This window comes from Oncorhynchus mykiss, chromosome 12, assembly GCF_057628025.1.
Source record: "Oncorhynchus mykiss isolate SJ-2025 chromosome 12, ASM5762802v1, whole genome shotgun sequence".
NCBI classification, from domain to species: domain Eukaryota; kingdom Metazoa; phylum Chordata; class Actinopteri; order Salmoniformes; family Salmonidae; genus Oncorhynchus; species Oncorhynchus mykiss.
Genome location: NC_143033.1, coordinates 68,931,923 through 68,945,468, shown reverse-complemented (window position 1 = coordinate 68,945,468; position 13,546 = coordinate 68,931,923). Strand labels below are relative to the sequence as shown.

The 13,546-nt window shown below is 42.0% G+C and overlaps 1 protein-coding gene across 1 annotated transcript in view; it reads right to left on the bottom strand.

Moving 5' to 3' along the window:
• The window catches only part of scn4ab (sodium channel, voltage-gated, type IV, alpha, b), a 37,409-nt gene extending 34,555 nt beyond the window's left edge, over positions 1-2,854 (bottom strand). Inside the window, exon 1 of the mRNA XM_090193120.1 lies at positions 2,474-2,854. Coding sequence (XP_090049246.1) covers positions 2,474-2,571 — 98 coding nt within the window. The 5' untranslated portion in view covers positions 2,572-2,854. The remainder of the gene's footprint in view (positions 1-2,473) is intronic.
• Positions 2,855-13,546: the final 10,692 nt, after the last annotated feature.

Below are 13,546 nucleotides of genomic sequence, written 5' to 3'. Positions count from 1 at the left end.
ATCATTGGGGATCATTCCATTTCCCTTTCTTTTGTCGTTCAGTGAAATCATCCCATGTGAAGAGTCAACTCATTTAATTAAAGTTAAATTCGTAACTAAATTGTTTTCTAAAATTTATTTTGGGAGGATTTAATAATTTGCCATTATGTCTACTTATGATAAGGTAAAAGGTTTATGTTTCTGTCTCCATATGATATGGTAAATATATCCAATGTAAAACATGTACATTTAAATGGTATTAATATTAATCTGCATATATTTCTGTTAATTCCCATATGTTACCGTTAATCCCCACATAAGTTTCCACCTCTGAATATTCCCCAAAATGTGCAACCCTAACAGTAGCTTTGACTGGACTGATCATGTCAACATCATACTTATAAAATCTTAGCAAGCAGTCATCATCATGAATCAAGTCGACAATCTACTAGCAAATCCTTTTTAATCCTTGTCATAATATGAAGATAAATAATAAAGAGAAATTATAGATAAAATGTATCGGTGTTCATAGGCCATTGTCATAAACATTACACAACAAGTTGGAAATCGCAAATTCAACAGTGACTTGTTTGGAAGGAGTCAGTGACAGTAGCTAACTCTGCAAGTATTGCAAAGCAATCACTAGCCTGCTATTCAGTGGAGTGGCTGTGTGGTCCTAAATCTGATATTAAGGGGCTCTTTTCCAAGTTTAAAATGATAAACATTTAACATTGGTCGTGCTGTCAATGAAGCATGATTTGTGCGCTCAAAACAACTGTTAACTCTGAAAACTTGACTTCAGTGAGTTCAAGACAAATAGAAAGTCAGGAATAAACAAGCTCCAACTGGGAAAATACGTTTTGATTACGGTCATCCAACTCAGAATTGTAAATCCGGTATCTTTCTAGTGTCACGGCGGTCGTCCGAAGGAGACCAAGGTGCAGCGTGGTGAGCGTACATTTTATTTTATTAGAATGTAAATGTCGTCAACAAAACAAGAAAACAAAGAAACAACCGTGATGATTAACAGGGCATTAGTGCCACTAACAAAGACAACTTCCCACAAAGAAAGGATGGAAAAGGGCTACCTAAGTATGGTTCCCAATCAGAGACAACGATAGACAGCTGTCCCTGATTGAGAACCATACCTGGCCAAAACACACAAATACAAAATCATAGAAAACAAAAACATAAAATGCCCACCCAAATCACACCCTGACCAAACCAAAATAGAGACATAAAAAGCTCTTTAAGGTCAGGGCGTGTCATCTAGATTCAAGTGAGCACAGCACAAAAAGGTGAGTCCAAAAATGTATTGTATGCTGCTGCATAAATTATGTACTGTAATATGGCAGAGAGATGCTGCTGCATAAATTATGTAATATGCCAGGGAGATGTGTATACTGTAGTTAAGAAAGTAATACTAAGTGTCAGTTGAGTACTAAGATGTTAGTAGTCCATGTGCCTCACCCTAATAGTTTGATCTATTTACAATTCTTAATTTCTCCTAAAGTTCTGCCGTGGTGCACATATAGCCTATAACCTGTTTAAGATAAATGTAATCATCAAATATTGTAAGAGCTTTCATTGTCTGCTTATATGCCCCCTTTATTTATCCTATCATCTCAATTGTCATTAGAAGCTACAATTGGTTATTTAGCAAGTCAGCCATATCAGATTTGTTTTTTTAAATGGCAGTAAATGAGGCTGAGTGAACTGTTTCGCTGCCAGACAAGGCTCCGCTGATCGCCAAGTGTAGCAGGGGTAAGATGTTGGGACTGCTGTTAGGACAGCTTTATGTAGACCCTAACAGTTTTTGGGCACAGTTTGTTACTGTTATAGTGATGTGTTGTTTAGTGTTGTGTTGTGGCTTTGCTGGCATGCATCACAGTTTAGTTAATTATTTTTCCCCATTTACATGCACTAATGCACGCACACACACACAGATGTCACCCTGGGTTACTGAACAACAAATTTAAAAAACAATAACCTATGTTCCAGTTGATAATACCAGGAATACAAATTTGTATCATATAATTTCTCAAAGCTTCCAGTTGCAATAGCCTGCTATTCAGTGGAGTGGCTGTGTGGTCCTAAATCTGATATTAAAGGGGCTCTTTTCCAATAGTTGTAAAATAACGTGTTAAAGATAAGTATTGACCAAATCCTGGATAAAATCATCACAATAGTATCTATGTAGATAATATTTTACTTAGCACAAGAAAACCTGGCGACTCTGGCTGAAACAATCAAACCCATTCCCTCTTGCATACAACCACCAATGTGGTCCATTCAATTTAGGATATTATGAGCAATTGAATTATGTTCCATTTTATTAAAGTTAATTTTCTGAGCGTACCAACCGTGTTGATAATTGAGCACGGACTACCATCATCACATCTATAAGGACAAACAGAGAACTTCTAACTCACAACTTAACAGTGAGACTGTGAACCCCAATCACCACCCTCCTGAAATGTGTATATCCACTTACAGTAGACGAGGACATATTTTCAGGTCTTTAGCTTTCTTCCTCCGAAAGGTCCTGTTTCTCTCCCAGGCTTCCAGCAGTGTTATCTTTCGGGTCGGCATGACAACAGAGTCCTCCACTATCCTTTCACACTACGGTTGTGCCTTTCTTTACACATAGAGCAGTTCTGAAGGAACCCCTTTGCTGGCAGTCCCTTTTAAACTGCTGGATAAAGATGAGAAAAAGTTCCACCTCCAGCCTCAGTCGGGTCGAACAAAGTTCCCATTTTTCTTGTTGCACGTCCACCCCCATAGTCCAAGTTCTCTACCCGTTTTACCCATGGATGGGTCATAGCAGGGGCACAAGGACATTATTCTACTGAATGGAGGCACTTCATGATGGATTGTTCTTAGAGAAATGGATCACTGGGATACATTCGAGTCACTGAGCAGACACAGTCTAGAATGTAAATAGTGAATTGTTGCAGAAAGCTTCCTATGTTATGGCCAGTTAAGTTGTCTTTAATGTGTATTACTACAATTACTATTAATTGCAGCTGCAAGACTTATTTGACATGGCAACAAAATGTGTATGGAATCTCAGTATTATCTAGTTCAAGGATAACTACATGTTCACGACCACAGCACTTCGAGATGTATGAAGCCTAAGTACAGAGCTGTCAGACTGTCCCATATTGTCCACAACTCGAGGACAGTGATTTTGTCCTGAGATGGACTGTCCCTAATACTCCCTATCGACTTCACAAGGATGTGATTTTATCCACACGAGGGCTGTGCTCAGTGTAAAAGCCTGCCCTGCACCAGGCTCAGCTTTGGATCACAGGAGGATTAGAGATTGGAATTGCAACACTATTGGACATGAGGGATTGCCTCGATGAGTTAAGTCAGACAGCTAATTATTTTATGCAGTTTGCATAGCTATAATGGCTGAAGATGTACTTATTCTACAATATTTTTCTAATATTTGTTTTTATGTATAATTTTTGGACTACAGGCTGATCATTTGATTATCTCCCCAAATCTATTTACCAGTAAGCATGTTAGGAAGATAGCAATTGTGTGAGGTTATATCCAAAGCCCAGAGTCTTTGCAGAAAACCTCAATAATAAAATGATGTCCCTCTGCAACAGAACATCAATAGTGTCCTTTCTTTAGCGGCCTCTTTGTTGTGGCTTTCTGGGACAGATCCAAGCATTCCTTAATCCCCCAATGCCACCGGTCAAGTTCCTGACTCATTATGGATGCATGGACAGAGGGAAACAAATCCAGAAATATTGAGAGGCCTGATACTTCCCAGAATTGACTGGACATTGCCTAATCAGTAAACCATTCAGAACATTCTTTATTCTCCTCAGCATGCTACTGGAAAGGGGAAGACTTGTTATCGAACACATTGTTGTTAGTTAAACATGTAAGAATTAAAATGGGGTTCCTTTGCAGGAATAGGGCATGCCTTTAAATAGCAGAAAACAAATAATTCAGTCAACATTCATTCCGGCTTCAGACTGTGGTGACATCGTTTATATGAAATCATTAGACGCGGTTTATCATGGCTCACTAAGCTTTATTATGGGTTCAGTACACATCACCTCATTCTGTATCAGAAAGTCTGGCCCTCTCTTAAGTCTCATAGATAAATGGACTGTTCTATTTTTGTTTATAAAGTCCTCTTGTGCAAACTTCTGCCATACCTGACTTCATTGTTAAATTACAGACATACGAGTCACCAAACCCGATCACAGGGATGGTTAACTCTGGAGATTCCTTCGGTCTTCACTGAGTTAGGTACAGTAGATCTGTGTTTAGTTTTTTTGCATTTTACTTGTGTAATGATCTCCAGAAGTCTCTAAAGTTTGATGTTCTGGTGCCTTTAGTGTCACGCCCCGATCTGTTTCACCTGTCCTTGTGATTGTCTCCACCCCATCCGCTTATTTTACCTGGTCTATTTATCCCTGTGTTTCCTGTCTCTCTGTGCCAGTTCGTCTTGTCTTGTCAAGTCAACCAGCGTGTTTTTCCCGTGCGCCTGCTTTTTCTTATCTCTTATCTCTCTAGTCCTCCCGGTTTTGACCCTTGCCTGCCCTGACTCTGAACCTGCCTGCCTGATCATACTGCCTGCCCTGACCTCGAGCCTGCCTGCCACTCTGTACCTCCTGGACTCTGACCGCTTGATCTTTTTGCCTGTCCACGACCATTCTCTTGCCTGCCCCTTGGATACTAATAAATATCAGGAGACTCAAACCATCTGACTCCCTTGTCTGCATCTGGGTCTCGCCCGGTGCCCTTATACTTTAGGTCAGTTCAGATGGCTGGTTGATAACTTTTTACTGAGGAAATGTCTTTTGTTTTTCATGATAATGTTTTTGTCACACCCTGATCTGTTTCACCTGTCTTTGTGATTGTCTCCACCCTGCGCTGTGTCGTTATAGTTTTGCTTGTAAATATTGTATGTTTTTATCGCATTGCAATTGTAAATATTGTGAATTTGTTTGATTGTGTGCAGGTCTCCCTTGTAAAAGAGGCTTTTGTCTCAATGGGATTTCCCTGTTTAAATACATTTCAATATAATATTATTCCATCCATTGGCCAATGTACAATAAGAACCATTATTACAAAATACAATTGTTATTGCTATCTACAGCCTAATTCATGTTTTTGCTTTCTCTCTCTCTTTCTCTCTCTGGTGCCTTTTTTTTCACTCATCATGGCGAACATTTCATCTTAGAAGCTGTTTAATCAGATGTAGGCCATGTAACCTGTATCTTGGAGATATTCTGGCACGACAGTAGTAGTATCTCCAAGACACAGATTACATGGGCTATCTGACTAAACAGCTTCTAAGAGGAAATGTTTTCCATTTAATGTCCTGACGCTATAAATCTTGACAGCATATTGCAGGTGGTATTCATCTGAGATGAGTCATCTTCAGAGATGAGGGGGCTGGAGGCTGTGTGGATGGAAGACGTTGGCACTGCATCAGACAATGGTTCACACATGTTCACTGACCAAATGTTGTGAAACTCCAAGGAGGCCAGCATCACATCATGGACAGGATGGGTGTAATACAAATTTGGGCAAGATAGATCTCTTAAGGCCAAATCGTACCACAAGATCTGTGAATGTAACTTGAATTTTGGAGAAAGTCTATTTGACATCATTGCATGATTTACACAGAAGTCTGAGTTACACACGGTGCTAATTGAACTGTTATTATAATACGAATTTACAAAACCTTAAGAACACCTGCTCTTTGCATGACATAGACTGAATCCAGGAGAAAGTTATGATGCCTTATTGATGTCACAAATCCATTTCAATCAGTGTAGCTGAAGGGGAGGAGACAGGTTAAAGAAGGATTTTTAAATCTCGAGACATGGATTGTGTATATGTGCCATTCAGTGGGTGAATGGGCAAGACAAAAGATTGAAGTGCCTTTGAAAGGGGTATGGTAGTAGGTGCCAGGCGCACCGGTTTGTGTCAAGAACTGCAATGCTGCTGGGTTTTCACAGTCAAAAGTGTCCCGTGTGCATTAAGAATGGTCCACCACCCAAAGGACATCCAGCCAACTTGACACAACTGTGGGAAGCATTGGAGTCAGCATGGGCCAGCATCCCTGTGGAACGCTTTCAACACCTTTTTGGAGTCCATGCCCTGACAAATTGAGGCTGTTCTGGTGGCAAAAGGGGAGGGGAGGGTGTGCAACTCAATATTATGAAGGTTTTTATTTTATTTTTTATTTCACCTTTATTTAACCAGGTAGGCAAGTTGAGATCAAGTTCTCATTTACAACTGTGACCTGGCCAAGATAAAGCAAAGCAGTTCAACACATACAACAACACAGAGTTACACATGGAGTAAACAAACACAGTTAATAATACAGTAGAAAAACAAGTCTATTTACAATGTGTGCAAATGAGGTAAGTTAAGGGAGGTAATGCAATAAATAGGCCATGGTGGTGAAGTAAATACAATATAGCAATTAAACACTGGAATGGTAGGTGTGCAGTAGATGAATGTGCAAAGTAGAAATACAGGGGTGCAAAGGAGCAAGATAAATAAATGAATACAGTAGGGGATGAGGTAGTTGTTTGGGCTATTTACAGATGGGCTATGTACAGTTGCAGTGATTTGTGAGCTGCTCTGACAGCTGATGCTTAAAGCTAGTGAGGGAGATAAGTGTCTCCAGTTTCAGTGATTTTTGAAGTTCGTTCCAGTCATTGTCAGCAGAGAACTGGAAGGAGAGGCGGCCAAAGAGGAATTGGCTTTGGGAATCACCAGTGAGATATACCTGCTGGAGCGCATGCTACTGGTGGGTGCTGCTATGGTGACCAGCGAACTGAGATAAGGCGAGACTTAACTTAGCAAGGTCTTGTAGATGACCTGGAGCCAGTGGGTTTGGCGACGAGTATGAAGCGAGGGCTTGCCAACGAGAGCGTACAGGTCGCAGTGGTGGGTAGTATATGGGGCTTTGGTGGCAAAACGGATGGCACTGTGTTAGACTGCATCCAATTTGTTGAGTAGAGTGTTGGAGGCTTTTTTGAAAATGACATTGCCGAAGTCGAGGATCGGTAGGATGGTCAGTTTTACGAGGTTATGTTAAGCAGCATGAGTGAAGGATGCTTTGTTGCGAAATAGGAAGCCAATTCTAGATTTTATTTTGGATTGGAGATGTTGATGCGAGTCTGGAAGGAGAGTTTACTGTCTAACCAGACACCTAGATATTTGTAGTTGTCCACATATTCCAAGTCAGAACCGTCCAGAGTAGTGATGCTGGACGGGCGGGCAGGTGCGGGCAGCGATCGGTTGAAGAGCATGCATTTAGTTTTACTTGTATTTAAGAGCAGTTGGAGGCCACAGAAGGAGAGTTGTATGGCATTGAAGCTCGTCTGGAGGGTAGTTAACAGTGTCCAAAGAAGGGCCAGAAGTATACAGAATGGTGTCGTCTGCGTAGAGGTGGATCAGAGACTCACCTGCAGCAAGACCGACATCATTGATGTATACAGAGAAGAGAGTCGGCCCAAGAATTGAACCCTGTGGCACCCCCACAGAGACTGCCAGAGGTCCGGACAACAGGCCCTCCGATTTGACACACTGAACTCTATCGGAGAAGTAGTTGGTGAACCAGGCGAGGCAATCATTTGAGAAACCAAGGCTTTTTAGTCTGCCGATGAGGATGTGGTGTTTGACAGAGTCGAAAGACTTAGCCAGGTCGATGAAAACGGCTGCACAGTATTGTTTCTTATCGATGGCGGTTATGATATCATTTAGGACCTTGAGCGTGGCTGAGGTGCACCCATGACCAGCTCTGAAACCAGATTGCATAGCGGAGAAGGTACGGTGGGATTTGAAATGGTCGGTAATCTGTTTGGTAACTTGGATTTCGAATACCTTAGAAAGGCAGGGTAGGATAGATATAGGTCTGTAGCAGTTGGGGTCAAGAGTGTCCCCCCCTTTGAAGAGGGGGATGACCGCAGCTGCTTTCCAATCTTTGGGAATCTCAGACGACACGAAAGAGAGGTTGATCAGGCTAGTAATAGGGGTTGCAACAATTTCGGCAGATAATGTTAGAAAGAAAGGGTCCAGATTGTCTAGCCCGGCTGATATGTAGGGGTCCAGATTTGCAGCTCTTTCAGAACATCAGCTAACTGGATTTGGGAGAAAGAGAAATGGGGGAGGCTTAGGCGAGTTGCTGTGGGTGGTGCAGGGCTGTTGACCGGGGTAGGGGTAGCCAGGTGGAAAGCATGGCCAGCTGTAGAAAAATGCTAATTGAAGTTCTCAATTAAAGTGGTGGTGACAGAGTTTACTATCCTCAGTGCAGTGGGCAGCTGGGTGGAGGCGCTCTTATTCTCCATGGACTTTACAGTGTACCAGAATTTTTTTTAGTTTGTGTTGCAGGGAGCAAATTTCTGCTTGAAAAAGCTAGCCTTGGCTTTCCTAACTGCCTGTGTAAATTGGTTCCTAACTTCCCTTGCATATCATGGGGGCTGTTCGATGCTAATGCATAACGGATGTTTTTGTGCTGGTCAAGGGCAGTCAGGTCTGGAGAGAACCAAGGGCTATATCTGTTCCTGGTTCTAAATTGAAAGGGGCATGGTTATTTAAGATGGTGAGGAAGGCATTTTTAAAGAATAACCAGGCATCCTCTACTGACAGGATTAGGTCATAATCCTTCAAGGATACCCGGGCCAGGTCGATTAGTAAGGCCTGCTCGCTGAAGTGTTTCAGGGAGCGTTTGACAGTGATGACGGGAGGTCGTTTGACCGCAGACCCATTACGGATGCAAGCAATGAGGCAGTGATAGCTGAGGTGTTTTTAGAGGGCAAGTTGGTTGAAATTATATCTATGAGGGTGCCCGTGTTTACGGCTTTGGGGTTGAACCTGGTAGGTTCATTGATCATTTCTGTGAGATTGAGGGAATCAAGCTTAGATTGTAGGATGGCCGGGGTGTTAAGCATGTCCACGTTTAGGTCACCTAGCAGCACGAGCTCTGAAGATAGATGAGGGGCAATCAGTTCACATATGGTGTCCAGAGCACAGCTGGGGGCAGAGTGTGGTCTATAGCAAGCGGCAACGGTGAGAGACTTTTCTCTAGAAAGGTGAATTTTTTAAAGTAGAAGTTCAAACTGGATAGTAGGACAGAACTCAGCAGGCTATCTCTGCAGTAGACTGCAACACCGCCCCCTTTGGCCGTTCTATCTTGTCTGAAAATGTTGTAGTTAGGGATGGAGATTTCAGGGTTTTTGGTGGTCTTCCTAAAACAGGATTCAGACACGGCTAGGACAACCGGATTGGCAGAGTGTGGTAAAGCAGTGAATAAAACAAATTTAGGGAGGAGGCTTCTAATGTTAACATGCATGAAACCAAGGCTTTTACGGTTACAGAAGTTATCAAAAGAGAGCGCCTGGGGAATAGGAGTGGAGCTAGGCACTGCAGGGCCTGGATTAACCTCTACATCGCCAGAGGAACAGAGGAGGAGTAGGATAATGGTACTGCTAAAAGCTATAAGGACTGGTTGTCTAGGACGTCCGGAACAGAGAGTTAAAGGAGCAGGTTTCTGGGGGAGATAAAATAGATTCAAGGCATAATGTACAGACAAAGAAATGGTAGGATGTGAATACAGTGGAGGTAATCCTAGGCAATTGAGTGATGATGAGAGAGATATTGTCTCTAGAAACATAATTGAAACCAGGTGATGTCATCGCATGTGTGGATGGGGGAACTGAAGGGTTGGATAAGGTATATTGTGCAGGGCTAGAGGCTCTACAGTGAAATAAGACAAAAAACACTAACCAGAACAGCAGTGGACAAGGCATGTTGACATTAAGTAGAGGCATGCTTAGCCGAGTGATCATAAGGGTCCAGTGAGTAGTGAGGTTGGTTGGGGACACGGTGATTCAGACAGCTATCCGGACCAGGGGTAGCAAGCTAGCAGAAGACGGAGTAGGTCTGTTTATAGCCTCCTCGTGCTTTTCCGTTGGTAGATTAGTGGGGTTCCGTGTGGTAGAGGGGACCAGTCCAATTGGCAAAATAGTTATAGTTATAGTGGCCCAAGAAAATTGTCCGATGGACCTATTCAGCTAGCAGCCGATATACTCTAGACAGCTAACGATTAGCGGGCCGCAGTTAGCAGATGGGCATTCAGGTTACGTCGCGATGGAGGGGAGAGTTGAATAACCCCCTCCGGCAGATAACGTCGGTAGTCCAGTCGTGAAGGCCCGGTGGGGCTCCGCACCGGCAGTAAAACGCGTCTGGATAGGTGATTGTAACCCAGGAGTGGCTGATGTAACTCTTCAGCTAGCCGGAAGATGGGCCTAGCATGGGCTTGCTCCGGGCTAACTGGTGCTAGCTTCAGGGCAGAGACGTTAGCCAGGAGTAGACACTCGGATTGCAGCTAGCTTGCTGATCCAGGCGAAAATGTACAGAGCTTGCGGTGGGAATAATCTGGGGATGTCGTAGTCCAGTCGTGAAGGATTGGCGGGGTTCCGTGCCCTGTACCGGCAGATATGCAAAGAAAAATATATAAAATATATAAAAGATATATACACGGGACACGACAAGACGAGACTGCTACGCCATCTTGGATCTTTGAGGTGTTCCTAATGTTTGGTATACTCATTCTAGTGTTTATCAAGAGGGTTGAAGATCCCAGCCCACAACTTTCTCACAACTTGTCTGGTCTGCTAACTCTACTATGTCCCTCATGTCATGTTTCATGACCTCTGCAACCAAGCCAACTGCATATTAAACACTGCATCTTAGTCATACTCTGTGTCTCCTACCATATCTTAGTATACCTATGTTCAGCAACTTAAGGTAAGCATATATAGGACATCTTGAGAATCCTCTCACCATGCTATGGCATCTGGTAGAGGTTCAAAACACATGTATCGATGGCTACATCATTATAAATGTTGAACTCAGCTCTGCTCTTAACACTGAAAGTTAATACCGAACATAGAAATAGAAGGGTGGCCATGACGGTGCAGTCAAGTTGCCATGTTTTAGCAATTGTAGTTCTATGATTGCACACGCATCTAGTAGGGGAGGAGTCTGATCATAGGTGTGAGGGTATTTGGGTGTGGGTTGGGATCAGTGGAGGCTCCCCAGAGGAGGAAGGGGAGGACCATCCTGTCTAGTACTGAATGCATAAGATACAGCTAGCTAGCACTGCAGTGCATAAAAGGTGGTGAGTAGTTGACTCAAAGAGAGATAAAGACAATAGTTGAACAGTTTTGAACAAACTAATTTCTTCCTAAATTAAGGTGAAGCAAGAGAGAGAGAAAGAGATAGCCATGTTTGGTAGTATGTATACACTTAGGTTGGAGTCATTAAAACTCGTTTTTCAACCACTCCACAAATTTCAAACTATAGTTTTGGCAAGTCGGTTAGGACCTCTACTTTGTGCATGAAACAAGTAATTGTTCCAACAAGTAATTGTTCCAACAGATTATTTCACTTATAATTCACTGTATCACAATTCCAGTGGGTCAGAAGTTCTCATACTCTAAATTGACTGTGCCTTTAAACAGCTTGGAAAAATCCAGAAAATGATTTCATGGCTTTAGAAGTTTCTGATGGGCTAATTGACATCATTTGAGTCAATTGGAGGTGTACCTGTGGATGTATTTCAAGGCCTACCTTCCAACTCAATGCCTCTTTGCTTGACATCATGTGAAAATCAAAAGAAATCAGCCAAGACCTCAGAAAAAAATTGTAGACCTCCTCAAGTATGTTTCATCCTTGGGAGCAATTTACAAACTGACCTAAGACAGGGAATTTTTACTAGGATTAAATGTCAGGAATTGTGAAAAACTGAGTTTAAATATATTTGGCCAAGGTGTATGTAAACTTCCGACATCAACTGTATATATATACACTACCATTCAAGGGTTTTTCATTATCTTTTACTATTTTCTACATTGCGGAATAAAATTGAAGACATGAAATCTATGAAATAACACATATGGAATCATATAGTAACCAAAAAATGTGTTAAAATGATCGTTTCGCCTAAGATAACATATCCAAATCTAACTGCCTGTAGCTCAGGACCTGAAGCAAGGATATGCATATTATTGATACCATTTGAAAGGAAACACTTTGATGTTTGTGGAAATGTGAAATTAATGTAGGAGAATACACACATTAGATCTGGTAAAAGACAATACAAACAAAAAACAGACGTATGTTTTTTTCCCCCATCATCTTTGAAATGCAAGAGAAAGGCCATACAGTACTTTCAGATTGGAGTCTAGTTGTAATTTAGATGTTTGCCACCAGATGGCAGCAGTGGGTGTGCAAAGCTTCAGACTGATTCAGTGAAGAATTATTACATTACTGCACAATATTTTGTATCAAGTCTGCCAGGAGTTTGCCCAGATGTGCCGAATTCGTGAAATTATACATTTTCAAGTACAAAACTATAGAGAACATGCTATGGTAATGCTATGCTATAGTAATACAAAATGTAAGTTTACACACCCCCAGGAATGTCATACATGATGGATCATTAGCTTATACACTAACTTTCACACATCTAGATGGCCGGGCGGGGTGTGTGTGGAGCCATAGACAGCAGTGGGGTAAAACTGTAGACCCCAGTTCCTACATTTGAACATAAAAATTGATTTTATCAAACGAAACTATGCTACATTTTATCTCTGGGACCTCCAGAATGACAAATCAGAGCAAGATTACTGAATGTAAGTACATTATTTACCTTCAGAGGTGAATATATCAAACCAGTTGCCGTGATAAAAGTTTTTTGTTGTTGTGCACTCTCCTCAAACAGTAGCATGGAATTATTCACTATAATAGCTACTGTTAATTGGACACTGCAGTTGGATTAACAAGAATTTAAGCTTTCTGCCCATATAGGACATGTCTATGTCCTGGAAAGTTGGCTGTTGTATACAATGTCATTGTAGTCACATTAGCGCATGTAAGCAACAACCGTCCCATAGAGGTTAAACAAATCTGAAATATATTTATATTTGAGATTCTTCAAATAGCCACCCTTTGCCTTGATGACAGCTTTGCACACTCTTGGCATTCTTTCAATCAGCTTCACCAGGAATGCTTTTCCAACAGTCTTGAAGGAGTTCCCACATATACTGAGCACTTGTTGGTTGCTTTTCCTTCACTCTGCGGTCCAACTCATCCCAAGCCATCTCAATTTCGTTTAAGTCGGGGGATTGTGGAGGCCAGGTCATCTGATGCAGCACTCCATCACTCTCCTTCTTGGTAAAATAGCTCTTACACCACTTGGAGGTGTGTTGGGTCATCGTCCTGTTGAAAAACAAATGATAGTCCCACTAAGCCCAAACATGATGGGATGGCGGATCGCTGCAGAATGTTGTGGTAGCCATGCTGGTCACTCAGAAACGTATTCCAGTGTCTGCCTACAAGCTGAACATCTTTGGCAGTGTGTGTGATTGTGTAGGCTAATTGCCCCTCCCCTCTGAAGCATAGGCTACTGCAATCTACTGATATTCCAAGCATGATTAAGATTTTTTTTATTGGAGAACTATGGATTAACTTTTTCCTGTAGCTCATTCAAGGTATTTGGAGATTTCATGGG